This window comes from Aquarana catesbeiana, unplaced genomic scaffold, assembly GCF_042186555.1.
Source record: "Aquarana catesbeiana isolate 2022-GZ unplaced genomic scaffold, ASM4218655v1 unanchor226, whole genome shotgun sequence".
In the NCBI taxonomy this organism is placed as follows: Eukaryota; Metazoa; Chordata; class Amphibia; order Anura; family Ranidae; genus Aquarana; species Aquarana catesbeiana.
This window is the reverse complement of record NW_027362653.1, coordinates 1265528-1292512: the sequence shown is the minus strand read 5'-3', so window position 1 is coordinate 1292512 and position 26985 is coordinate 1265528. Positions and strand designations below refer to the sequence as shown.

At 46.4% G+C, this 26985-nt stretch overlaps 1 protein-coding gene across 1 annotated transcript in view; it reads right to left on the bottom strand.

The window, feature by feature from the left end:
* Positions 1-26985, bottom strand: part of LOC141121619 (uncharacterized) — a 55785-nt gene that overhangs the window by 7098 nt on the left and 21702 nt on the right. Inside the window, 1 exon segment of the mRNA XM_073611270.1 lies at positions 24333-25926. Within this exon segment, the coding sequence (XP_073467371.1) occupies positions 24333-25926 (1594 nt within the window).

The window sequence follows — 26985 nt, the reverse complement described above, 5'->3', positions numbered from 1 at the left end:
TCTAGAATCTTCTTTTTATTTCTCTATCCTATCAGGGAGGGAGGTGGAGGCAATGTGATGGTCATATGATCTCCAGACTTCACAGGAGGAAAACGCTAGATCTGAACACAAATGGTGAAATTAAATAATATTCCCAGAATCCTCCTCACCTCACCATTCAGGTGTCTAGTGTACTAAAGCCCTACTTCAGCCAGGTTAAAAGCTTGTTGCAGGCATTCTGACATCATTACATTCAACACAGGATTAATAGTCCATCCACATTCTATAGAAATAAAAAAATGTGGCGCTACATAAAACAATAGCTTAAAACTAAATAAAATAGTCCATGAAAGCCAATGAAAATTAGAGATGAGATGAAGCCTCCACCAAAACTTCCGTGTGTAACGGATGAACACACCACACCCAAGTGCTATCAATCTGCTTAACAGAAGGATATGAAAAACAAGCGATGTATTTATAAGGTAAAAAAGGCTCAGCAGTAAATCCAATTGGCACACTCCATCATGGACAGACAGCCCGTATGGATAAAAGGTACGTTTTATTGTAGTCTACTTACAGGCGTCAATAGAACAACATCACAGAGTAAAAGAAAAGGTCCGCGGCTCAACAGCGTGCTTGCATCAGCCAGACTGACATGTTTCATCCTATGTGGATATCATCCACATTCTATACCCATCAGAAAAAGGGGGGGTGGGGGGTGGATGGAGGGACATTGGGAGGAGGAGCTTTGAGGTCAGTGTGATGTCAGAGGATTCTCTGACTCTGGTTGGAGGGACATTGGGAGGAGTAGCTGTGAGGTCAGTGTGATGTCATAGGATTCTCTGACTCTGGTTGGAGGGACATTGGGAGGAGGAGCTGTGAGGTCAGTGTGATGTCAGAGGATTCTCTGACTCTGGTTGGAGGGACATTGGGAGGAGGAGCTGTGAGGTCAGTGTGATGTCATAGGATTCTCTGACTCTGGTTGCAGGGACATTGGGAGGAGGAGCTGTGAGGTCAGTGTGATGTCAGAGGATTCTCTGACTCTGGTTGGAGGGACATTGGGAGGAGGAGCTGTGAGGTCAGTGTGATGTCATAGGATTCTCTGACTCTGGTTGGAGGGACATTGGGAGGAGGAGCTGTGCGGGGGCACTCTGTGAGGTTCACTTCTCCTGGGTGCGTCCCGCCTCTCCTAAACTAAAAGACCAACTTTGTCTTTGGGCTTCACCAGGACACATCATATTCCTGTGATCTCCGTTTACTCTGGAGACTTTACTGATCACATTTTAGGATGAATATCTGAGACTGGGATCCCTATGGAGACATTCGTTTTCAGGACATTTACTACAAATGACACTTTTCCCTCTTTGTTCCTATTTGACTGTTATAAAATAAAGACATACATATTCCAACCCCCCCCCGCTAAATAAACCCCCATCCCCCCTCTAATAAAAGTGGTATAGTCCATTATAGACTGATGAGGTGAGAAGGTGATTGGTGGGAAAAGTGACACATCTCCATGCGAGGACACCATCTCTTAGGACTGTTGCTTAGTGAACAGCAGATTGGATTTGAGGATATCTCTGCAGATCTACACACTTATTGATGCAGATGCTCACTCCCTCTCCTTAAATGATACATGCATTCTATTTAGTATCCTAGATACATGTCTAGTGGGGGTGGTGCCGCCTTTCTCTTCCCCTCCTGGGGTTACCGTTTGGTGGCCCCCTGGTGGAACACCTTGGTCTATGCAGCCCTGAACGTCCTGGTTCGTTTGATGCCTGGCCACAGGAAGTGAGACCCCTTGTTGGATCCTCCTGAGTCTTTATCTATTTTAACATTTAACCCCTGGTCATTGCACCCCTTCAAGTTTTTGAACAAGCTGATAAAGGCGAAACGCGTCGGTTGAGTTACTCCCGCTTTGCTTGATATGATAAATATATATGAAGTTAATTCATTAATATATTGTTTACATACATAAGGAGGGGTCTCTACCTTTGGGGTGCTGTGGGTTTCTAACGATATTCAGATACTATGTTTTTACCACTATGAAGGGGTATATGTAAACCCCCGTTGTCATAGTTTTTAACCAAATTGTACAATAAATTGACAATTATTCTGAGGGGAGGTCAACACCCTTAAAGGAGAAGTCCAGCCTGAGCTCGTTTTGGCTGGGCTTCTCCTATGGGTCACAGGAGTGCAATTTGTTTTGCACTCCTGTGACCCGTTTTCCGCAGAGAGCGGACTGAAGTCCGCTCTCTGCCGACGTCGCCAATATCAATCCAGGCACCGCGTCATCCCGACAATAAGGTCTGTATCCCCCAGGTGCCCGGACTGATGCCCATCTCAGCCTCTCAGCGAGCAACTGAGAGACTGAGACGGTCGTTCCCCGCCCCTCCACAGCTCCAGTGAGCAAGGAGGAGCAGAGAGGAGAGATGCTGACTGACAGGGAGCATCTCTCCGCTCGGGGAGCCGAGAGAACCGAGACACCGACGATGTTCGATGGCTCGATTCTCAGTGCAGAGGCGGCATGGGGCAGATCGTAAGTATAATGGGTAAATAAATAAAAATATATACTTCTCTTTTAAAGTCCCATTTGTTTCCTATTTTTTTTTCTCATTGTCCTTTCCGGGATATAGTGTTGACTTGGTCAGCCAGGACCATATATGTTTTTCTACCTCTAAAACGAAAAGAATGTACCAGCTCTGTAGGTGGGGAAATGTTCTGCCCCTGAAGGGGTTAATCTAGGTTTCCACACTATATATGTGTGTATCATCATCTGCTGGAGATAAAAGACATCACAGTGACTATGGAGGAAGAGGACGGACATGACGGGGGGTTACTGGGTGTAAATAGAAAATAAGATCTTATTACCTCCTCTGCTGCCACTTCCAGTAATGTCTTCTCTCTACTTCCTCCCGACTCACCTCTCACCTGGAACTTCCTATTTATACCTGACATCACTTCCTGTCTGTATTTCATAGAGACTCCCAATCTCAATAAAAGTGAGATCACCATCTCATGGAGCTCAGAGGAACTGCAGCCCCGAGAAATGTCTCATAGTGTGAACTAGGGCTGACACTTTTTCTTCAACTGATAACACAAACTTGCCACCACTCTCATTTATAGCTGGCTATCGCAGTAAGCAGCTTTGGGAGGCTAAAACAGATACCAACAAGTGTCTGGGGAATGCCCAGGAAAAAGCCAAAGTCTACTTACCACCAGCTTGCAGACAACCAAATTGACCTAACAGTAGCGTTAAAAAAGGGGTTTAGTCCGCACGCATTTGCAAACGCATGCGTGAGCCACAGAGCCACGTCACGGCACCCTTGTATCTGTGGTCCTAACACTAAAGTATGAGTGTCCCCACAGTGGAGGCACATGCATTTAATGGATAAATGAGAGCAGGTGGCTGGAGGGGAGCCCACCCCACCTTAAAGGTACAGGAGCACACCAAACACCCAGCAATAGCACAATGGCTGCAAAGGTGTTGGTGCACTGCTGGACCAATACAAACACTCACGTGATAACACAAACTTGCCACCACACTCATTTATAGCTGGCTATCGCAGTAAGCAGCTTTGGGAGGCTCCCCTCCAGCCACCTGCTCTCATTTATCCATTAAATGCATGTTCCTCCACTGTGGGGACACTCATACTTTAGTGTTAGGACCACAGATACAAGGGTGCCGTGATGTGGCTCTGTGGCTCACGCATGCGTTTGCAAATGCGTGCGGACTAAACCCCTTTTTTAACTCTACTGTTAGATAGGTCAATTTGGTTGTCTGCATGCTGGTGGTAAGTAGACTTTGGCTTTTATCTGGGCATTCCCCAGACACTTGTTGGCACTTTTTCTTCAAGCCAAACCTGAACACTTTACTGGCGCACTGCATTTTTTTTGTAGTATACACTATAGACAACAGGATTGTAAAAGACCTTGAACACTTTTGGGTGGTTTAAAGAGAGTAGTAACACGGTGTGCTGTGTATGCCAAGGCAAACAGAGGGTGTAGCAGTGGCGGCTTGTGCTCAAAATTTTTGGGGGGGGCGCAAACAAACTGAAAGATACTGGAAAAAATCTCCATTAATTGCAGCCTCACTGTGCCCATCAAATGCAGCCATTGTGCCCATCAAAAGCAGCCACCGTGCCCATCATATGCAGCCATTGTGCCCATCATATGCAGCCACTTGTGCCCATCAAATGCAGCCACTTGTGCCCATCATATGCAGCTACTGTGCTCATCATATGCAGCCACTTGTGCCCCATCAAATGCAGCCACTTGTGTCCGTCATATTCAGCCACTTGTGCCCATCAAATGCAGCCACTTGTGCCCATCATATGCAGCCACTTGTGCCTACCAAATGCAGCCACTTGTGCCCATCATATGTAGCCACTGTGCCCCATCATATGCAGCCACTTGTGCCCATCATATGCAGCCACTTGTGCCCATCAAATGCAGCCACCTGTGCCCATCATATGCAGCCATTGTGCTCATCATATGCAGCCATTGTGCCCATCAAATGTAGCCACTGTGCCCATCAAATGCAGCCATTGTGCCCATCAAATGTAGCCACTGTGCCCATCATATGCAGCCATTGTGCCCATCATATGCAGCCACTTGTGCTCATTATATGCAGCCACTTGTGCCCCATCAAATGCAGCCACTTGTGCCCATCATATGCAGCCACTGTGCTCATCATATGCAGCCACTTGTGCCCATCATATACAGCCATTTGTGCCCATTATATGCAGCCACTTGTGCCCCATCAAATGCAGCCACTGTGCTCATCATATGCAGCCCCTTGTGCCCCATCATATGCAGCCACTTGTGCCCATCATATGCAGCCACTTGTGCCCCATGAAATGCCGCCACTTGTGCCCCATCAAATGCAGCCACTTGTGCCTGCCATATTCAGCCACTTGTGCCCATCAAATTCAGCCACTTGTGCCCATCATATGCAGCCACTTGTGCCCACCAAATGCAGCCACTTGTGCCCATCAAATGCAGCTACTTGTGCCTGTCAAATGCAGCCACTTGTGCTCATCATATGCAGCCACTGTGCCCCATCATATGCAGCCACTTGTGCCCATCATATGCAGCCACTTGTGCCCCATGAAATGCCGCCAGTTGTGCCCCATCAAATGCAGCCACTTGTGCCCATCATATGCAGCTACTTGTGCCCGTCAAATGCAACCACCTGTGCGTCCTCTGTCCTTATTTACTTTTGGGCAGCAGGATGGAAAGGAGGGCAGTGGGGTGGACTGGAGAGTAACAGAATGGACGGGGGCAGTGGGATGGACTAGAGAGTAGCGGAGTGGACAGGGAGGCAGCAGGATGGACGAGGGGGGGCAGCAGGATGGAGTAGAGAGTAGCGGAGTGGACAGGAGGCAGCAGGATGGACAAGGGGGCAGTGGGATGGACTGGAGAGTAGCGCAGTGGACAGTGAGGCAGCAGGATGGACGGGGGGGGGGGCAGGCAGATGGACAGGGAGGCAGCAGGATGGACTGGTGAGTAGCAGAGTGGACAGGGAGGCAGCAGGATGAACAGGGGGCAGTGGGATGGACAGAGAGGCAGCAGAATGTTCAAGTGGGCAGCAGGATGGACAGGAGGGCAGTGGGGTGTACTGGAGAGCAGTGGAGTGGACAGTCAGGCAGCAGGATGGACAGGGGAACAGTGGGATGGACAGAGAGGCAGCGGGATGGACAGGAGAGTAACGCAGTGGACAGAGAAGCAGCAGGATGGACAAGGGGACAGTGGGATGGACAGGGAGGTGGTGGGATGGACAGGTGGACAGTGGGGTGTACAGTGAGGAGGCAGTGGAGGACTGTATATCTGTCTCTTGCCGTTCCGTTCTGTAACCTGTGGGTTGCTCCCTCTTACTGAGGCTGATTGCTGCACTGACTGCACTGGTTGCTCCTTCTGCTGGGCTCCTGTAAAGTTGGACAATCCTGTCAGCACAGGAGACACACAAACAGGGAGAAGAGGGGTCCTTTAGTAGTGGACTGTCCTGAGAGATGCTTGCTGTTTTTGGCCACTTAAAGCTATGATGTGTAAACTCTGAAGATCAGTGAGGGGACAGAAGCCAGCAGTAGTAGTGTGTGGTCGCTGGAGTCTGGACTGGGGACAGAGATGAGGGAAGACACATTGCTAACAGGCACTGGGGACATCTCACTGGCAAGTATGCTGTCAGAATATTGTATCCGTGTGTCTGGTGATCAGAAACCCAGACACATGATGCAAAAAAGGGACTGTCCAGCTAAATCCCGTAAAGATGGTAAACCTGGTGTGAACACGGCCTTGTGCTGTGTGTGTGTATGGACTGTAAGATGGGTCATCTCCGCTCCCACCAAGGGGGATAAAAATATATTACTGCCTAGTCCAGCCTTTCTCAGCCAGGGTTCCTCCAAAGGTTTCTAGGGGTTCCTTGAGAAAATAACAATTTCTGTCTCTCAATAACAATGATTTCATGATGATGTAAGAATGTTCTTCTCCCATTGACTTCAGATATAAGGGGATCCTTCTCCTTTTGGTTACCAAAAGAGGATCAATAAATGAATCACTTAGCATTGACTCTGGTTTTGACTGAACCCATGTTTGGACAGAAAGGGCTTGCCACCTTGTCCCTTTAAAGCCAAACACATGTCAATTACACAGGTTCTGAGGCTAATTTAATGCAAATAAGGCACTAAGTGAGTTTAATCACCACCTTAATCAGCAACAAAACCTGTGTAATTAATGTGTTCGGTTTAAGGCCCGGTTCACACTGGTATGACACGATAGTCGTACCACTTTGGATCCGACTTTGCCCTGCGACTTGAAGTCCGACATACGTCCACTTCAATGAACAGGGATCCGACTTTTATGCCCGACAACACCAGGCACTGTGTCTGGTATGAATCTTTAGGGGAAACTCCACGCCAATTTTTTTTTAAAATGGGCATGGGTTCCCCCTCCAAGAGCATACCAGGCCCCTTCGGTCTGGTATGGATTTTAAGGGGAACCCCCATGCCAAAAAAACGGCGTGGGGGTCCCCTCCCAAAATCCATACCAGACCCTTATCCAAGCACACAGCCCAGCAGGTCAGGAAAAGGAGGGGACGAGCGAGCGCCCCCCCCCCCCCCCTCCTGAACCGTACCAGGCCGCATGCCCTCAACATGGAGGGGGGCACCAAAGCACCTTGTCCCCATGTTGATGAGGACAAGGGCCTCTTCCTGACAACCCTGGCCATTGGTTGCCGGGGTCTGCAGGCAGGGAGCTTATCGGAATCTGGAAGCCCCCTTTAACAAGGGGGTCCCCAGATTCCAGCCCCCCACCCTATGTAAATGAGTATGGGGTACATTGTACCCCTACCCATTGACCTAAAAAAAGTGTCAAAAATAAAACACAGCACAGGGCGTTAAAGTAATTTATTAAGGCAGCTCCGTCGTCTCTTCCGATCTGCTCTCCCTTCTCCGGCTCTTCTGTGTCCTCCGCTGATGTCTTCTGCCTCTGCCGGTTCTTCTTCCCTCTCTGGTTCTTCTCCGCTCTCTCATTGGTTCTTTTCCCTCTATCCGCTGTCTTCTGCCGGGTCTCCTCTGATATCCTCTCGCTTTTTTGCCCGGTCTTCTCCACTGTCTTCTCCCCCTGTTCTTCTTCCGATGTTGACTCAACACTCTCTCCCCCTCTAATGCTGGGTGCGCGGTGTGCCACTACTTATATTGGCATGGGGCGGGGTTACCGGGTGACGTCAGCCGGAGGCCCCGCCCGTTATGACGTGCATGATGGAATGGTGATGCCATGAGGGGCGGGCCTCCGGTGACCCCGCCCCATGCCAATATAAATAGTGGCACACCGCTCACCCAGCATTAGAGGGGGAGAGAGTGTTGAGTCAACATCGGAAGAAGAACAGAGGGAGAAGACAACGGAGGAGACCAGGCAAAAGAGTGGGCAAAAGAGCAAGAAGATAGCAGAGGAGACCCGGCAGAAGACATCGGACAGAGGGAGAAGAACCGGAGAGGGGAGAAGAACCAACAGAGGCAGAAGATGTCAGCGGAGGACACAGAAGAGCCGGAGAGGGGAGAACAGGTCGGAAGAGACCCCAGAGCTGCCTAAAAAATTACTTTAAAAACATGTGTAATGTGTTTTATTTTTGACACTTTTTTTAGGTGAATGGGTAGGGGTACAATGTACCCGATACTCATTCACATAGGGTGGGGGGCTGGGATCTAGGGGCCCCCTTGTTAAAGGGGGCTTCCAGATTCCGATAAGCCCCCTGCCCGCAGACCCCGACAACCAACGCCGTGGGTTGTCAGGAAGAGGCCCTTGTCCTCATCAACATGGGGACAAGGTGCTTTGGGATCCCCCTGCCCCAAAGCACCCACTCCCCCATGTTGAGGGCATGTGGCCTGGTATGGTTCAGGAGGGGGGGGCACTCACTCGTCCCCACCCCCTTTCCTAACCTGCCAGGCTGTGTGCTCGGATAAGGGTCTGGTATGGATTTTGGGGGGACCCCTACGCCGTTTTTTCGTGTGCAGAGACAGACCTGTCAGAGTCACGCTCTCCTCTATTGGAGATTGGATGAAAACGAATCGCCTATCCATTTTGATCAGATCTCATCCAATCTGATCTGGCAGGCGGATGGAAAATAGGGTCACAATCTGTATGGATTTGGCGGAGAGGATCGTATCGGATGGCAGAGGGTGTCAGCGGACATGTCACCGCTGACATCTGCTGTTCCATAGGGTTAAATGGAGGGTCCGATCAGGTTCGCCTGGAAAACTGAAAGCAGACCTGATCGGAAAGCCCGTGTGAAAGGGGCCACAAAACCACGTAGCACTCTAGCCTGTTTACGTAACCGGGTGGCCCCGCCCCCTCTGACGCCACGGGGAAGCCATGGGAAAGTGCATCAGAGGGGGGCGGGGTCACCCAGGTACGTCATCGGGTGGCCCCGCCCTCAGTTATATAAGAACTGTCAAAGGCGATGAAGCGTCACACAGCGGGAGCCTCCCATGTAGGCGGATCGGTGGCGGATTTTTTTTTTCTTTTTCGGTCCATCGGCGGAGTGATATAAGAAAATGAATGGACATTGTGGGACATTTTTATTTATTTATTTTTTAAAAAAAGGACTTGTCCCAAGCTGTGTGTTGTTTTTTTTTAACATTTTGTGAAATGGTAGGGGTACATTTGTACTCCGTTACCGTTTCACATGGGGGGGAAGCCGGGATCTGGGGGTCCCCTTGTTAAAGGGGGCTTCCAGATTCCGATAAACCCCCCGCCCGCAGACCCTCACAACCACCGGGCAAGGGTTGTGGGGATGAGGCACTTGTCCCCATCAACATGGGGACAAGGTGCTTTGGGGGGCTACCCCAAAGCACCCTCCCCATGTTGAGGGCATGTGCCTGGGGATTCCCAGAAACGTAAGTGAATGGGCTGGGTGGTGTCAGTGGTTGATAAGGACACAGTGGCTGAAAGCAGCTTCTGCTTTCTTAGCAACCATTGACAGTTGGAAGCTGTCATCTTCATCCACACCTAACGCCTTAAACGTTCATTCCTACTAGTGAGTGCATAACTAGCATGGCTCTAAAACTCTACTCTATACATAGAGCTGTATATAGTTACATAGTTGGCGAAGTATGAAAAAAGACACAAGTCCAACCTATGTGTGTGATTTTATGTCAGTATTACATTGTATATCCCTGTATGTTGTGGTCGTTCAGGTGCTTATCTAATAAAACCACTGCCTGTGGAAGGGAATTCCATATCCTAACTGCTATTACAGTAAAGAACCCTCTACGCAGTTTAAGGTTAAACCACTTTTCTTCTAATTTTAGTGAATGGCCACGTGTCTTAATACATTCCCTTTTGCGGAAAAGTTTTATCCCTATTGTGGGGTCACCAGTAGGGATGAGCTTCGAGTTCGAGCGAACATGTGTTCGACTCGAACATTGGCTGTTTATTCGTTCGACGAAGATCGAACATTATGGGGCGTTTGCAGGGTGCCTTTGGCCAATTATGGCTCAGGGGGTTAAGTCCACGCCCCACACTATATAAAGCCGTCTGCACGTCGGCCTTGTGTAGTGTGTTGCTGGCGGAGAGAGAGATAGAGAGAGTCATTTAATTTACTTTGAGCAGGCAGTTTATTCAGTTAGCTAGATCTCACTGCAGGCCATTCCTGCTGTACTGTTTCTAATCTACTTCAGGCAGGCAGTTGATTCAGTTAGCTGCAGTGTATTTTGTATATATATATATATATATATATATATATATATATATACATCCTGCCTTTATATATAGATATATATAGATAGATATATATATATATAATCCAGTTTATCTAGATCTCACTGTAGACCGTTCCTGGTGTACTGTTTCTAATATACTTCAGGCAGGCAGTTGATTCAGTTAGCTGCAGTGTATTTAATATATATATGATATGTCAGCAGTCACATCATCAATAAATACAAGAGAACCAGTTCCATTGGCAGCCATACATGCCCACGTCATGACACTATGACCACCATGCTTCACTGATGAGGTGGTATGCTTTGGATCATGAGCAGTTCCTTTCCTTCTCCATACTCTTCTCTTCCCATCACTCTGGTACAAGTTGATCTTGGTCTCATCTGTCCATAGGATGTTGTTCCAGATCTGTGAAGGCTTTTTTAGATGTTGTTTAGCAAACTCTAATCTGGCCTGCCTGTTTTTGAGGTTTAAATAAATTGGAAAAACCGCGCTACGGAGCCTAATTGAAGAACAGACTGATAGCTGCACTAATAAAACACCAATATCCGTGTACAAAATCCAAAATTATATAAAAAAGTGCACTTACAATCTATATAAACAAGTGATGTTTAAGAATGAATAAACTTGCATGTAACAAGATAAAATGAAATAAAATGAACCAATGCATAAACAAAAATAAATAGCATAAAAGTGAAGTAAAAAATATCTCTAATCATATGTGATATGACCTGTGAAATATATGCAAACTTGAAAAATCAAACAATGCAAATCAATCAAAAATGAGTGTAATATTTAAAAGAAGTGAATAATCAATATATAAATAATGTGTGAAAATTGTGACTCCAGTCCATGAAGTGAAATAATATGAGAAAAGTTCATCAGCATGAGGAACCATCATCCACCTTCCATAAACCCATCATCCGTGTGATTGAACAAAAGAAGAGAGGGATAAATAGATAAGACTCCACTTGCGGTGAATCCAAAAGATAAATGCTAAAGATGGACCCTTACCCTCGGTGGTGGACCCCCTATTAGCGAGGTCTAACGAATGTGCAGATTTCGCCCTCTGCAGGGACCATGTAGAGAAGGTGTCTGCAACAGCTGATACATCCAGTGTCTCCGGTCCGGGCTGATCCAAGTCTTGAACCTGGGGGGGGGAGAGGCGCTCTCATAAATCAGATGGGGGCTTACCAGATCACCAGCAATCTTCCTTATTTAGGAAGATTATTCAGTGCTTATTGGGATCTCTGATCCTCAGATGGAAATCCGGAAATGTTCCCCTGCCAGCCTCACTGTGTTCCCCTTATGGTGACAAGATGATCCAGCTCACCGACTGAGATGGGATGGATGGATGAATCCTCAGAGTTAAAATGGGTAAAAAACAAGGAGACTCCTCATAGTGTAATATGGTTTCAACCGTTTCATTTTAAAATCAGTGCACTTACATATAAAACAAAAAATGCTGCTGGCTGTAAATCTCTAAACTATAGCCAGTGCTGTCCTTCAAACAGTCATAAATTCAAAAAAGCATCTGTGCAGCAGCGTGTGTGCATCAACACTACGGTCGTTTCATTATATGTAATGTCATCAGGGGTACTCCTGGGGACTGTTTGAAGGACAGCACTGGCTATAGTTGAGAGATTTACAGCCAGCAGCATTTTTTGTTTTATATGTAAGTGCACTAATTTTTAGACCTCGCTAATAGGGGGTCCACCACCGAGGGTAAGGGCCCATCTTTAGCATTTATCTTTTGGATTCACCGCAAGTGGAGTCTTATCTATTTATCCCTCTCTCCTTTTGTTCAATCACACGGATGATGGGTTTATGGAAGGTGGATGATGGTTCCTCATGCTGATGAACTTTTCTCATATTATTTCACTTCATGGACTGGAGTCACAATTTTCACACATTATTTATATATTGATTATTCACTTCTTTTAAATATTACACTCATTTTTGATTGATTTGCATTGTTTGATTTTTCACGTTTGCATATATTTCACAGGTCATATCACATATGATTAGAGATATTTTTTACTTCACATTTATGCTATTTATTTTTGTTTATGTTTTTGAGGTTTACCAATGGTTTACATCTTGTGGTGAACCCTCTGTATTCACTCTGGTGAAGTCTTCTCTTGATTGTTGACTTGACACACATACACCTACCTCCTGGAGAGTGTTTTTGATCTGGCCAACTGTTGTGAAGGGTGTTTTCTTCACCAGGGAAAGAATTCTTCGGTCATCCACCACAGTTGTTTTCCGTGGTCTTCTGGGTCTTTTGGTGTTGCTGAGCTCACCGGTGCATTCTTTCTTTTTAGGAATGTTCCAAACAGTTGATTTGGCCACACCTAATGTTTTTGCTATCTCTCTGATGGGTTTGTTTAGTTTTTTCAGCCTAATGATGGCTTGCTTCACTGATAGTGACAGTTCTTTGGATCTCATATTGAGAGTTGACAGCAACAGATTCCAAATGCAAACCACACACTTGAAATGAACTCTGGACCTTTTTATCTACTCCTTGTAAATGGAATAATGAGGGAATAACACACACCTGGCCATGAAACAGCTGAGCAGCCAATTGTCCCATTACTTTTGGTCCCTTAAAAAGTGGGAGGCACATATACAAACTGTTGTAATTCCTACACCGTTCATCTGATTTGGATGTAAATACCTTCAAATAAAGCTGAAAGTCTGCAGTTAAAGCACATCTTGTTTGTTTCATTTCAAATCCATTGTGGTGGTGTATAGAGCCAAAAAGATTAGAATTTTATATATATATATATATATATATATATATATATATATATATATATACACTGTATCCTGTGTAGCTAGATCTCACTGCAGGCCATTCCTGGTGTACGTATTCAAATACACTTTCAGGCAGGCAGTCCAGGCAGGTTGTTCAGTGATCTGCAGTGCATAAAATATATATACTGTCTTCTACATATAAATCCACTGCATTCTAGTCTAGCCAAGCCTCTTTCTGACTGCAGGCCATTGCTGGTGTATGTTTTCAAATACACTTTCAGGCAGGCAAGTGATTCAGTGATCTGCAGTGCATTAAATATATATACAGTCTCCAACATATATATATCCACTGCATTCTAGTCTAGCCAAGCCTATATCTGACTGCAGGTAGTTCCTGGTGTACGTTTTCAAATACACTTTCAGGCAGGCAAGCAGGTGATTCAGTGATCTGCAGTGCATAAAATATATATACAGTCTCCTACATATATATATCCACTGCATTCTAGTCTAGCCAAGCCTATATCTGTCTGCAGGTAGTTCCTGGTGTACGTTTTCAAATACACTTTCAGGCAGGCAGGCAGGTGATTCAGTGATCTGCAGTGCATAAAATATATATACAGTCTCCTACATATATATCCACTACATTCTAGTCTAACCAAGCCTATACCTGACTACAGGCCATTCCTGGTGTACGTTTTCAAATACACTTTCAGGCAGGTGATTCAGTGATCTGCAGTGCATAATATATACCCGTATTTATCGTGCGTATAACACGCGCCAGCGTATAACACGCACCCCAAGTTTAGGAGGGAATAAGGAAAAAAATGTTTTAAGGAAAAAAACTTACATTTAAATGCCCATCAATGCAGCCTTGAACAGCGTCCATCTGCATGCTTGTCCAGTGTCATTTGCAGCCTTGCAGTCATTTGCAGCCTTGCAGTCAGCAGCCTTGGTGTCATTTGCAGCCTTGCAGTCAGCAGCCTTAGTGTCATTTGCAGCCTTGCAGCTTTGTCAGTGCTGATCTGCAGCTTTCTGTGTCCATTTGCAGGCTTGCTTAGGCTGCAGTTAAACTGCAGTGACTTTTCATTGTCACTGCAGTTTGAAAATGGCTCCCCTGCGATCCCCAGCTTCAAAATCGCCGACCGCGATTTGAAAATGGCGCCGCTGGCGCCGAAATACACAGAGCCGGTCCTCGGCTCTTCTCGGCGGCTCTCGTTCACTTTCGGCTCCACTCGTGGTCCCGCCCGGGATGGGCGTGACTGTGAGCGGAGCTATCCGAACCTAGCCGAGTACACTCGGCTAGGTTCGGGCGGCGCTGGAGTGAAGCCGAAAGTGGGCGAGAAGAGCCGAGGACCATCTCTGTGTATTTCGGCGCCGGCGGCGCCATTTTCAAATCGCGGTCAGCGATTTTGAAGCTCGGGATCGCAGGGGATCGGCGTATAACACGCACCGGCGATTTTCCCCTGATTTTAAGGGGAAAAAAGTGCATGTTATACACCAATAAATACGGTATATACTGTCTCATACATACATATCCACTGCATTCTAGTCTAGCCAAGCCTATATCTGACTGCAGGCTATTGCTGGTGTACGTTTTCAAATACACTTTCAGGAAGGCAGGCAGGTGATTTAGTGATCTGCAGTGCATTAAATATATATACAGTCTCCAACATATATATATCCACTGCATTATAGTCTAGCCAAGCCTATATCTGACTGCAGGTAGTTCCTGGTGTACGTTTTCAAATACACTTTCAGGCAGGCAGGTAGGTGATTCAGTGATCTGCAGTGCATAAAATATATATACAGTCTCCTACATATATATCCACTGCATTCTAGTCTAGCCAAGCCTATACCTGACTACAGGTCATTCCTGGTGTACGTTTTCAAATACGCTTTCAGGTAGGCAGGCGATTCAGTGATCTGCAGTGCATAAAATATATATACAGTCTCCTACATATATATCCACTGCATTCTAGTCTAGCCAAGCCTATACCTGACTACAGGCCATTCCTGGTGTACGTTTTCAAATACACTTTCAGGCAGGTCATTCAGTGATCAGCAGTGCATAAAATATATATACTGTCTCCTACATATATATATCCACTGCATTCTAGTCTAGCTATGCCTATACCTGACTACAGGTCATTCCTGGTGTACATTTTCAAATACACTTTCAGGCAGGCAGGCAGGTGATTCAGTGATCTGCAGTGCATAAAATATATATACAGTCTCCTACATATATATCCACTGCATTCTAGTCTAGCCAAGCCTATACCTGACTACAGGCCATTCCTGGTGTACGTTTTCAAATACACTTTCAGGCAGGCAGGCGATTCAGTGATCTGCAGTGCATAAATTATATATACTGTCTCCTACATATATATATACACTGCATTCTAGTCTAGCCAAGCCTATACCTGACTACAGGCCATTCCTGGTATACTTTTTCAAATACACTTTCAGGCAGGCAGGCAGGTGATTCAGTGATCTGCAGTGCATTAATTATATATATATATATTGTCTCCTACATATATATCCACTGCATTCTAGTCTAGCCAAGCCTATACCTGACTACAGGCCATTCCTGGTATATATTTTCAAACACACTTTCAGGCAGGTGATTCAGTGATCTGCAGTGCATAAAATATATATACTGCCTCCTACATATATATCCTCTGCATTCTAGTCTAGCCAAGCCTGTACCTGACTACAGGCCATTCCTGGTGTACGTTTTCAAATACACTTTCAGGAAGGCAGGCCGGTGATTTAGTTATCTGCAGTGCATTAAATATATATACTGTCTCCTACATATATATCCACTGCATTCTAGTCTAACCAAGCCTATACCTGACTACAGGCCATTCCTGGTGTATGTTTTCAACGACACTTTCAGGCAGGCAGGCCAGGCAGGTGTGTAACGACACCCCGAGTATGAAAGGGGTTAAAATCGTTTAGGACATTCCATACCCAAACATAAAGGCAGCTACTGAACACTTCAATCAGCCGAACCAGGAACCCATACAAATAATTCTCCCCCAAATACGAGACAAGGCTCTGTCTTGAGGTTCAAGCAGGAATCAACTCATTTATTTTCACACATGGACACAACAGATAAAATAACTCAGAGACTCTTTCCCTCCCACCCTTGGAAAACAGGGCGGGTTTAACTGTCCAATGGAAATAGACACACAGGTCAGGTGTGTTCAAACTTCTCGTCAGTAAACAGTCTTATCAGCAGGGGGCTGCTGGAGGAATCCCCCCTCCCTCCATAGAGATAAACATCCATGATCCAAGGCAGACAGACACAATAGAACATTGGAATACAGCCCCACCCCAAACTAGCACAGCAAATAGTACACAACAGCATGAGACAACACACAATATATACACACAACATTGTGAAGCAGTCACTATCTATAATATGGCACATACGGGGTTCCCAGAGTTTTGTGGGACATGGACTTGAATCCAAAGTAACATTACTTCCAGGGTCCCCAGGCATACAGCTCACAACGAGCACCATTCCCCCCCAAATTCCAGGGCCCATAATAAGTCGGCAAGAGGCTGTCATTCAGTCCCCTCCAAAAGCCTCTGTCCCGGCTAGGTCCGTCACAAGGTGATTCAGTGATCTGCAGTGCATAAAGATATATATACAGTCTCCTACATATATATCCACTGCATTCTAGTCTAGCAAAGCCTATACCTGACTGCAGGCCATTCCTGGTGTAATTTTTCTAGTAAACTTCAGGTGGTGTTTTGCTAATCCAATTTTATAGCGTGTCTGGAAGGCCACCAAGGAAAGGCAGACGCTCACAGGCCACTAAAAGAGGGCAAGCAGGCTCTGTGTCTACAGCCAACAGTGCTGGTCCTGGAAACTGTGCATCCTCAGCACATGGCCGTGGGGCACGCTTGTCCTTTTTTTCGGCAGCTGGCCATGTTGAGCCACAACATGCAGAAGAGTTGGTAGAGTGGATGACAAAGCCATCCTCATCCTCTGTCACCCAGGCTAAGAGAAGTTTGGCTGCCAATGCAGCTGCCAAAGCGGCCTATTCCATCGGCTCAATGGCATCAGTCACTCCTTCCCTAGCCCCACCATCATGTCCTGAGCAGTCCCCCAAACTGTTCGACCACAGTGTCGGGTACATGCTACAGGAGGATGCGCAGCCTTTTGAAGGCTCCGATGATGGTACCCAGGTTGAGGATGAAGGCAGTAACGTGAGCCCAGAGAGAGGGGGTGCCCAAGAAGGACAAGAAACTGGCAGTCATGTTCCCCCAGCTGCAGTATACTGCCAAGTTTGCTCCAATGGCGAGGAGGGAGGGGATGATGAGGTCACTGACTCTACGTGGGTGCCTGATAGAAGAGAGGAGGAGGAGCATCTCCAACGAGGCAGGATGCCCTCCAGTGGCCACCTTAAGGACAGCCAACCGACTGCATCACACCGCAGAGCTCCGCATGTGCAGGGCACCGCTGACTTCGTGTGTTTTTTCAAAAGTTCTTTGGTGTGGGCCTTTTTTGAGACATGTGCAGCAGATCGCACCGTTGCTGTTTGCAACATACAGTATGTCTGAAGCGTATCAAGCATGGCCAAAACAGCAGCTGCTTGGGCACCACATGCTTGACCAGACATATGTCGAGCTCCCATGCAGTGCGTTGGCAACAGTACTTAAAAGACCCACACCAAAGAACAAGGCAGACCTCTCCTTGCTCCTCATCAGCTGGGATCTCCAACCCCACTATACCTTCAGTCCTCTCAGAGACCTGCACTGAGAGGAATGAAGGTGTAGAATTAGGTGTCCCAAGCACTTGCGGGCAATCTGCTAGCGGTACACCTAAATCCAATTGTAGCAGGCAAATTTCCCTACCCCAGTTGCTAAACCAGTGAAAGAAATTCGGTCCCAGCCATCCACATGCTCAGCGGCTGAATGCTAGTTTGACTAAATTGCTAGCACTCCAACTGCTGCCTTTTCAGCTGGTAGACTCTGCCCCCTTTCCAGAATTTGTGGAATGTGCGGTACCTCAGTGGCAGGTTCCCAAACGTCATTTTTTTTCTCGGAAGGCCATTCTGGCTCTCTACCGGCATGTGGAAGGCAATGTCTTGGCCTTGTTGGTGCATATTACCGCTGACTCATGGTCCAGCAGGCACAGAGACACCTTTCTTTCACGGCGCACTGGGTAACCCTGCTGGCAGCTGGGAAGGATGCAGGACAGGGTGCATGTTGGAGCTTGTTCCACCACCACGCCTCCAAAATGCTGGTAGTGGTGATTCTGCCATAGCTCTCTCCTCCACCCCCTCCTCTTCTTCTTCCTCTATGGTCTCTTCCTGTGCAGATTTGTCCTCGGAACCAGCTGTGCTCCATAGGCGTTCTAGGGGCTACGCAAGCACACAGGCAAAAAGATGCCATGCGGTGCTTGAGTTGGTCTACTTAGGAGACAGGAGCCACACTGGGGCAGAGATTCTGGCAGCTCTGCAGGGGCAGGCCCAGAGGTGGTTGGCGCCACGCCAGCTTCAGCCAGGAATGGTGGATTGTGACAATGGCACCAACCTCCTCTCCTCCCCCTGACAGGGAAATTTGACCCATGTTCCCTGTTTGGCTCACATCCTTAATTTGGGAGTGCAGCAGTTCTTGTGCAGGTACCCGGGCTTACAGGATCTCCTGAGACAGGCCAGGGAAGTCTGTGGGCATTTCCGCTGGTCATATTATGCCAGTGCTCGGCTGGCTGACCTTCAAAAGGAATGCAACTGCCCAAGAACAGCCTCATCTGTGACATGCCCACCAGGTGGAACTCCACGTTGGCAATGCTGCAGCAGCTGCACATGCAGCAGAGGGCCATCAATGAATACCTGTGCGAGTATGGCACCAGGACAGGGTCAGGGTAGCTTGGCTTTTTTTCACCACGCCAGTGGCTAATGATCAAGGATGCATGCACTGTCCTGTCACCATTTGAGGAGGCCACGAGGATGGTGAGCAGTGACAGTGCATGCATCAGTGATACTGTCCCTCTTGTCTTCCTGTTGGAGCACACGCTGCATGGAATAATGGACAGGGCATTTGAGGCAGAACAGAGGGAGGAAGAGGAGGACTTCCTTACCTCTCAATGCCCCCTTTATCCGGACAGTATTCCTGCAGGCCCGCATATCATGCAGGAAGAGGAGGAGGATTGTGTCAGCATGGAGGATGAGCCTGGCACTCAGCATCAGCAGCAGTCTTCAAGGGATCGTTTTCTGTATCCAGAAACCCATGGACTTGTACGTGGCTGGGAGGAGGTGGCTGCGGATCATGTCGTCCTTAGTGACCCAGAGGACTCCGGACTGAATGCCTAGGCAAACCTACGCTGCATGGCCTCCCTGATCCTGCAAAGCCTGCGAAAGGACCCTCGGATTCGTGGTATCAAGGAGAGGGATCAGTACTGGCTGGCAACCCTTCTTGATCCACGTTACAAGGGTAAGGTTGCAGAACTTATCCAGCCTTCGCAGAGGGAGCAGAGGATGAAACATCTTCGGGAGGCCTTGCAGAAAGGTTTGTGCAATGTGCTTCCAAAGCTTGGGAGGTTACAATTTCCTGGTCCTCCTGGACAACGTGTTGCTGAGGCTTCGGTCAGTCACAGAAGGAGGTGGAAAAGGTGGCTGTCTGACCGATGCATTGAGACAATTTTTTAGTCTGCAGCCCCAAGGTCTGATCGGTTCCAGCAACCATCGCCAGAATCTGATTTACATGATGCAGGAATACCTTGGGGCAAGATCAGACTTGGAGACCTTTCCAACTGAAAATCCACTGGGTTACTGGGTCTTGAGGATGGATCACTGGCCAGAGCTTGCACAGTATGCAATTGAGCTACTGGCCTGTCCTGCATCCAGCGTTCTATCTGAATGCACATTCAGTGCTGCTGGAGGCTTTGTAACCGATCACAGAGTGCGCTTGTCTACAGACTCAGTTGATCGGCTCACCTTCATAAAAATGAATCAGTCTTGGATCACCAGCTACCAAGCACCTGATGCTGATGTAACCGATAAATATTTTTATGAATGTGAGATCCCTTGAAGACTGCCTATGCTGATGCTGAGTGACTATCCTGTTATGCTGAGTGACTATCCTATTCCTCCTCAAAGTTCATGTTGATAGCTTCTAAGAACATTTTTGGTTCTGGGCACCAGCACCAGTGCCTAAAGCCCAATTTTTCTGCCCGTTTAACAGGGGCGTGTAATTACAATTTTTGCTGTAATATTTTGCAGCAGGGCTTGTTCCTGCACTCAACTAGAGTATCTGTGAGGAGTTGCAGTGTTGTGGCACCACCACCACCGCCGCCTAAGGCCCAATTTTTCTGCCCCTGTATAACAGGGGCGCGTAATTACAATTTTTACTGTAATATTTTGCAGCAGGGCTCGTTCCTGCGCTCAACTAGAGTATCTGTGAGAGGTTGTAGTGTTGTGGCATCAGTGCCTAAGGCCCAATTTTCCTGCCTCTGGGGCAGGACCCGGGTCCTCAAACCCTTTTTAGGACAATAACTTGCATATTAGTCTTTAAAATTCACACTTCTCATGTTCAAGTCCCATAGACTTTCACGGTGTTCGATTGTTCGCGCAAACTTTCGGTCCGTTCGCATGTTCTGGATGCGAACCGAACTGGGGGGTGTTCAGCTCATCCCTAGACACCAGTACAGTATTTGTACATTGAAATCATGTTCCCTCTCAAGCATCTCCTCTCCAGAGAGAACAAGTTCGGTGCTTGCAACCTTTCTTCATAACTAATATCCTCCAGTCCCCTCATTCATTTTGTTGCCCTTCTCTACTAGGACCCCCAGGTCCTTTTCCATCCTAGATTCCCCCAGAGGTTCTCCCCCCTTATTTCTGCCACCCAAATGCATTATTTTACATTTTTCTACATTAAACCTCATTTGCCATGCCCACCCCATTAATTTGTTCAAATCTTCTTGCAAGGTTTCCACACCCTGCGGAGAAGTTATTACCCTGCTTAGCTTAGTATCGTCCGCAAATACAGGGATTAAACTGTTTATCCCATCCTCCAGGTCATTTATGAATAAATTAAATAGGATTGGTCCCAGCACGGAACCCTGGGAGACACCACTTTCCACCCCGAACTATTCTGAGTACTCCCCATTTATCACTACCCTCTGAACTCACCCTTATAGCCACTTTTCAATCCATGTACCCACCCTATGGTCCATGCCAACAGACCTTACTTCGTACAGTAAACGTTTATGGGGAACTGTATCAAATGCTTTTGCAAAATCCAGATACACCACGTCTATGGGCCTTCCTTTATCTAGATGGCAGCTCACCTCATCATAGAAGGAAAGTATTCAGACCCCCTTAAATTTTTTACTCTTTGTTATATTGCAGCCATTTGCTAAAATCATTTAGGTTAATTTTTTTTCCTCATTAATGTATACACAGCACCCCATATTGACAGAAAAACACAGAATTGTTGACATTTTTGCAGATTTTAAAAAAAAGAAAAACTGAACTATCACATGGTCCTAAGTATTCAGACCCTTTGCTGTGACACTCATATATTTAACTCAGGTGTTGTCCATTTCTTCTGATCATCCTTGAGATGGTTCTACACCTTCATTTGAGTCCAGCTGTGTTTGATTATACTGATTGGACTTGATTAGGAAAGCCACACACCTGTCTATATAAGACCTTAAAGCTCACAGTGCATGTCAGAGCAAATGAGAATCATGAGGTCAAAGGAACTGCCTGAAGAGCTCAGAGACCAAATTATGGCAAGGCACAGATCTGGCCAAGGTTACAAAAAAATTTCTGCTGCACTTAAGGTTCCTAAGAGCACAGTGGCCTCCATAATCCTTAAATGGAAGACATTTTGGACGACTAGAACCCTTCCTAGAGCTGTCCGTCCGGCCAAACTGAGCTATCAGGGGAGAAGAGCCTTGGTGAGAGAGGTAAAGAAGAACCCAAAGATCGCTGTGGCTGAGCTCCAGAGATGCAGTCGGGAGATGGGAGAAAGTTGTAGAAAGTCAACCATAACTGCAGCCCTCCACCAGTCAGGGCTTTATGGCAGAGTGGCCCGACAGAAGCCTCTCCTCAGTGCAAGACACATGAAAGCCTGCATGGAGTTTGCAAAAAAACACCCGAAGGAATCCAAGATGGTGAGAAATAAGATTCTCTGGTCTGATGAGACCAAGATAGAACTTTTTGGTCTTAATTCTACGTAGTATGTGTGGAGAAAACCAGGCACTGCTCATCACCTGTCCAATACAGTCCCAACAGTGAAGCATGGTGGTGGCAGCATCATGCTGTGGGGGTGTTTTTCAGCTGCAGGGACAGGACGACTGGTTGCAATCGAGGGAAAGATGAATGCGGCCAAGTACAGGGATATCCTGGATGAAAACCTTCTCCAGAGTCCTCAGGACCTCAGACTGGGCAGAAGGTTTACCTTCCAACAAGACAATGACCCTAAGCACACAGCTAAAATAACGAAGGAGTGGCTTCACAACTCCGTGACTGTTCTTGAATGGCCCAGCCAGAGCCCTGACTTAAACCCAATTGAGCATCTCTGGAGAGACCTGAAATTAGCTGACCACCAACGTTTACCATCCAACCTGACAGAACTGGAGAGGATCTGCAAGGAGGAATGGCAGAGGATCCCCAAATCCAGGTGTGAAAAACTTCTTGCATCTTTCCCCAAAAGACTCATGGCTGTATTAGATCAAAAGGGTGCTTCTACTAAATACTGAGCAAAGGGTCTGAATACTTAGGACCATGTGATATTTCAGTTTTTCTGTTTTAATAAATCTGCAAAAATAACAACAATTTTGTGTTTTTCTGTCAATATAGGGTGCTGTGTATACATTACATTACATTAATGAGGAAAAAAATTAACTTAAATGATTTTAGCAAATGGCTGCAATATAACAAAGAGTGAAAAGTTTAAGGGGGTCTGAATACTTTCCATTCCCACTGTATATGACATGTTCCTGACCACAGCACTTTATACACAGGACTGTATATAACATGTTCCTGACCACTGCACTCTGTACACAGGACTGTATATGACATACCCCTGACCACCTCACTCTGTACCCTGGGCTGTATACAACATACTCCTAAATACTGCACTCTGTATATGACATGCTCCTGACCACTGCACTCTGTACCCTAAAGCTTTATATGATATACTTCTGGCCACTGCACTCTGTACCCTAAAGCTTTATATGATATACTCCTGACCACTGCACTCTGTACCCTGGACTGTATATATTATACTCCTGACCACTGCACTCTGTACCCTGGGCTGTATATGATATACTCCTAACCACTGCACTCTGTGTCATTATTCAGGGTTAACTCTAAACTGATGACCTCTAAAGGCTTTTAAAGCATCACCTATGAGTAATTTTTGGGTACCAAATATTTTCATCATTGCACTGACACACAATTTTTTTCTTCATTGAATACATTTTTATTACACTTTTACTTATAAAAAGATTGCGGTCATAAAATCAGGAAATAGTAAAGGAAGAAATCCAATTGGTCAGGAAAATGACTTGTCTGGAATGTGAAGGCGGAGTCATTATTAATTTGTGTACAATACAATACATGTTTTACATTATTATAACAAAGTATAGTAGAAAAGATCACACCATAGAAAATGGGGAAAAGGAAAAAATAAACTTGGATACTAAGGTCAGATTTGTGAAAGAGAAGCACCTTAACAATTACAACCATTTTTTTCTCTAGGGCCTCTGCTTTCAAAATATAATTGTCGGGGGTTTTACCTAACTGTGCATTTTAACGTGTGTGCAAAAATAAAAAAGCAATACTGGCTCTGAAAGGCTTAATGTCAGCCAACTGGTATCACTCTCCCGTGGTCACACTCAGCAGCCAAGGTGGCCGACACAGACAAGCCCATCTGGAGGGACATCAGGAATGCCATGCAAACATAGCAGCCTACATTGACATATCAGGCAAATGCAAATGCTAGAGGGATGTCAGGCTGCCATGTTTGCAATGACACCGGCAGTAGAGAATGCATGGGAGCCAGGTAAGTAAATGCTGCATGGTCAGATCTGGGGGGGGGGGCGATGGAGTGGGCTTCACCCCCCCAGATTTCAATTGTGCCCCCCAACCCCCACCCACAGCACATACATAGGCTACATTCAGATAGCTGATTATGGCCTGTGTGAATTGTAGCGGCAGGTCCTCTTGCAGCTATCAGTGGGTAGGTGTGCCTGCCGGCCATGATCACTATAATGACAGTTCACTGGCAAGCACACCTATTCTTGGCTCTCTACACAGCCAGTGATTACCTGCAGTGATCGCTGCTGGACCCACTTTGTGCTGATGCACAGGAAGACAGGACTTTAGTGACAATTCCCTCACTCAGGGCAGGAATACGGCTTCTTCCCTGTGTGAGATCTCTGATGTCTGGAAAGATGGTACTTATCTGAAAAACATTTCCCACACTCAGGACAGGAATACGGCTTCTCCCCTGTGTGAGATCTTTGATGTTTGGAAAGATGGTACTTATCTGAAAAACATTTCCCACACTCAGGACAGGAATACGGCTTCTCCCCTGTGTGAGATCTTTGATGTTTGGAAAGATGGTATTTATCTGAAAAACATTTCCCGCACTCAGGACAGGAATACGGCTTCTCCCCTGTGTGAGATCTCTGATGTCTGGAAAGATTGGATTTATTTGGAAAAAACTTCTTGCACTCAGGACATGAAAATGGCTTCTCTCCCGTGTGAGATCTCTGATGTTTGGAAAGATGTGACCTGTTTGCAAAACACTTCCCACACTCAGCACAGGAATACGGCTTTACACCCATGTGCAACCTCTGATGTATGGAAAGACTACACTTGTGTGAAAAACATTTCCCGCACTCAGGACATGAAAATGGCTTTTCTCCCGTGTGCGATCTCTGATGTGCGTAAAGACTGGACTTGTGTGAAAAACATTTCCCGCACTCAGGACATGAAAATGGCTTCTCTCTCTTCTTAGTACAGGAGTTTGGTTTTTCTCCTGTGTGAAGCCTTTGATGTGTGACAAGAGCTGATTTTGATGCAAAACATTTCCCGCACTCAGAACAGGAATACGGCTTCTCACCTGTGTGAAGTCTTTGATGAATTTTAAGATTGGACTTTTGTGAAAAAAAATTTTCACACTCAGTACAGGAATACGGCTTCTCCCCCGTGTGAGATCTCATATGCTCATTAAGACCAGATTTCAATTGGAAACCCTTCCCGCACTCAGGGCAGGAATGGAGCTTCTCTCCCGTGTGCAATCTCTGATGGGTGGAAAGGTAGGACTTATTTGAAAAACATTTCCCACACACGGGGCAGGAATGTGGCTTCTCACCTGTGTGAGATCTCATATGCTCATTAAGACGGGATTTAAAATGGAAACCCTTCCCGCACTCAGGGCAGAAATGGTGCTTCTCTCCCGTGTGCAATCTCTGATGTCTGGAAAGGTAGGACTTATTTGAAAAACATTTCCCACACACAGGACAGGAATGTGGCTTCTCACCTGTGTGAGATCTTTTATGCACATTAAGACAGGATTTAAAATGGAAACCCTTCCCACACTCAGGGCAGGAATGGCGCTTCTCTCTCGTGTGCAATCTCTGATGTCTGGAAAGGTAGGACTTATTTGAAAAACATTTCCCACAGACAGGGCAGGAATGTGGCTTCTCACCTGTGTGAGATCTTTTATGCACATTAAGGTCAGTTTTAGCATGAAAACTCTTCCCGCACTCAGTACAGGAAAACCTCTTATCTGTTGGAAGGACGGCACCGTCCCTCACAGTCTGAGGTTCCTCAGGATAAGAAGAATACGATGGTCCATCTACACTGTGTGGTGCCGGATGGACATTTGAGGTAGCCGGGTTTTCTCCTGGACTATACTGTGTGATGTCCTCATCTTCTACTTTACAGTCTGGAGACAAAGTGAGACAATCTTCTGAGGTTTTCCTCATCTCCCGTCTATGTACTAAAATAGAAATAAAAAGATCATTACTAGACATGAACAGATTGGTTCCCCTAAACCAGGACTCCGCCCACATCAGGGTCTGAGGATCTTACAATTCCTCCCTCAGGCTGGGTTCACATACTGTATGTCCACATCCAATTCCCATGAAATGCGAGTGTGATCGGCTTTCAATGGAGAAGGTTCAAACAAGTCCGGGGCAGCCATGGTGCAGATTGCAAAATGGTCCTGTGCATTTTTGGGTCTGGTTCAAGTGCAAATTCAGGCAAAAATTTGGACCTGAATCACACCTGAACTGGTGAACAGTAACGCACCGGACCCCAGGCATGAAACCACAACCGCACATATGTGAACCCAGCCTTAAGGTAACAAGTAAATAGGTCCTCTGTATCTCCTACCAGTTCATTTCTTTATTTATGGACCTTAGTCAGAGAGTGAGGAAACAACGAGAACTGTCTTTTATAGGAGTGACAGTAATGAGGGAATTATAGGACGAGTCTCTCCACCCCTTCTATCACTCATTGCCATCTTCCCAACACAAGAAGTCCTGCACTTCCTTATTTAGTCCATGATTTAGTCATGAATAACAGCGGGGCTGAGCCCCACCAGAGGTCAGAGAGTGAGGATGGGGAGAGAACAACCAAGATGAAGACTGGACTGATCCTGAAGACCACCATCATTGGGTTATTGACTCCTCCCTCATTATCACTTTCTGTTTGAGGTTCCTAGTTTTGAGGATATTATCAACATGTAAAAGTCTGTGCTCCAATCAAATCATTACATATAAAATTTCCTGCTGGCAGGAAATAGGTGTAGCAAAAGAGAATACATATTATGTGTATATATAGCAGTGTACAATATAAATTATATAGTGTAAGGGTCAGGATTCATAATATTGGTAATCAGTGGAAGCTTAAATGTTTACATGAGACAAGTTTCAGTGGTCCCACACCGCTGCCTCCCATCTCCTGAGACTGCACTTAGTGACTTGGATCTGAGACTATACAGACATATCCCTCCACCCGGCACAGCCAGCAAATAACAGAGTAAGTAACCCTGGGA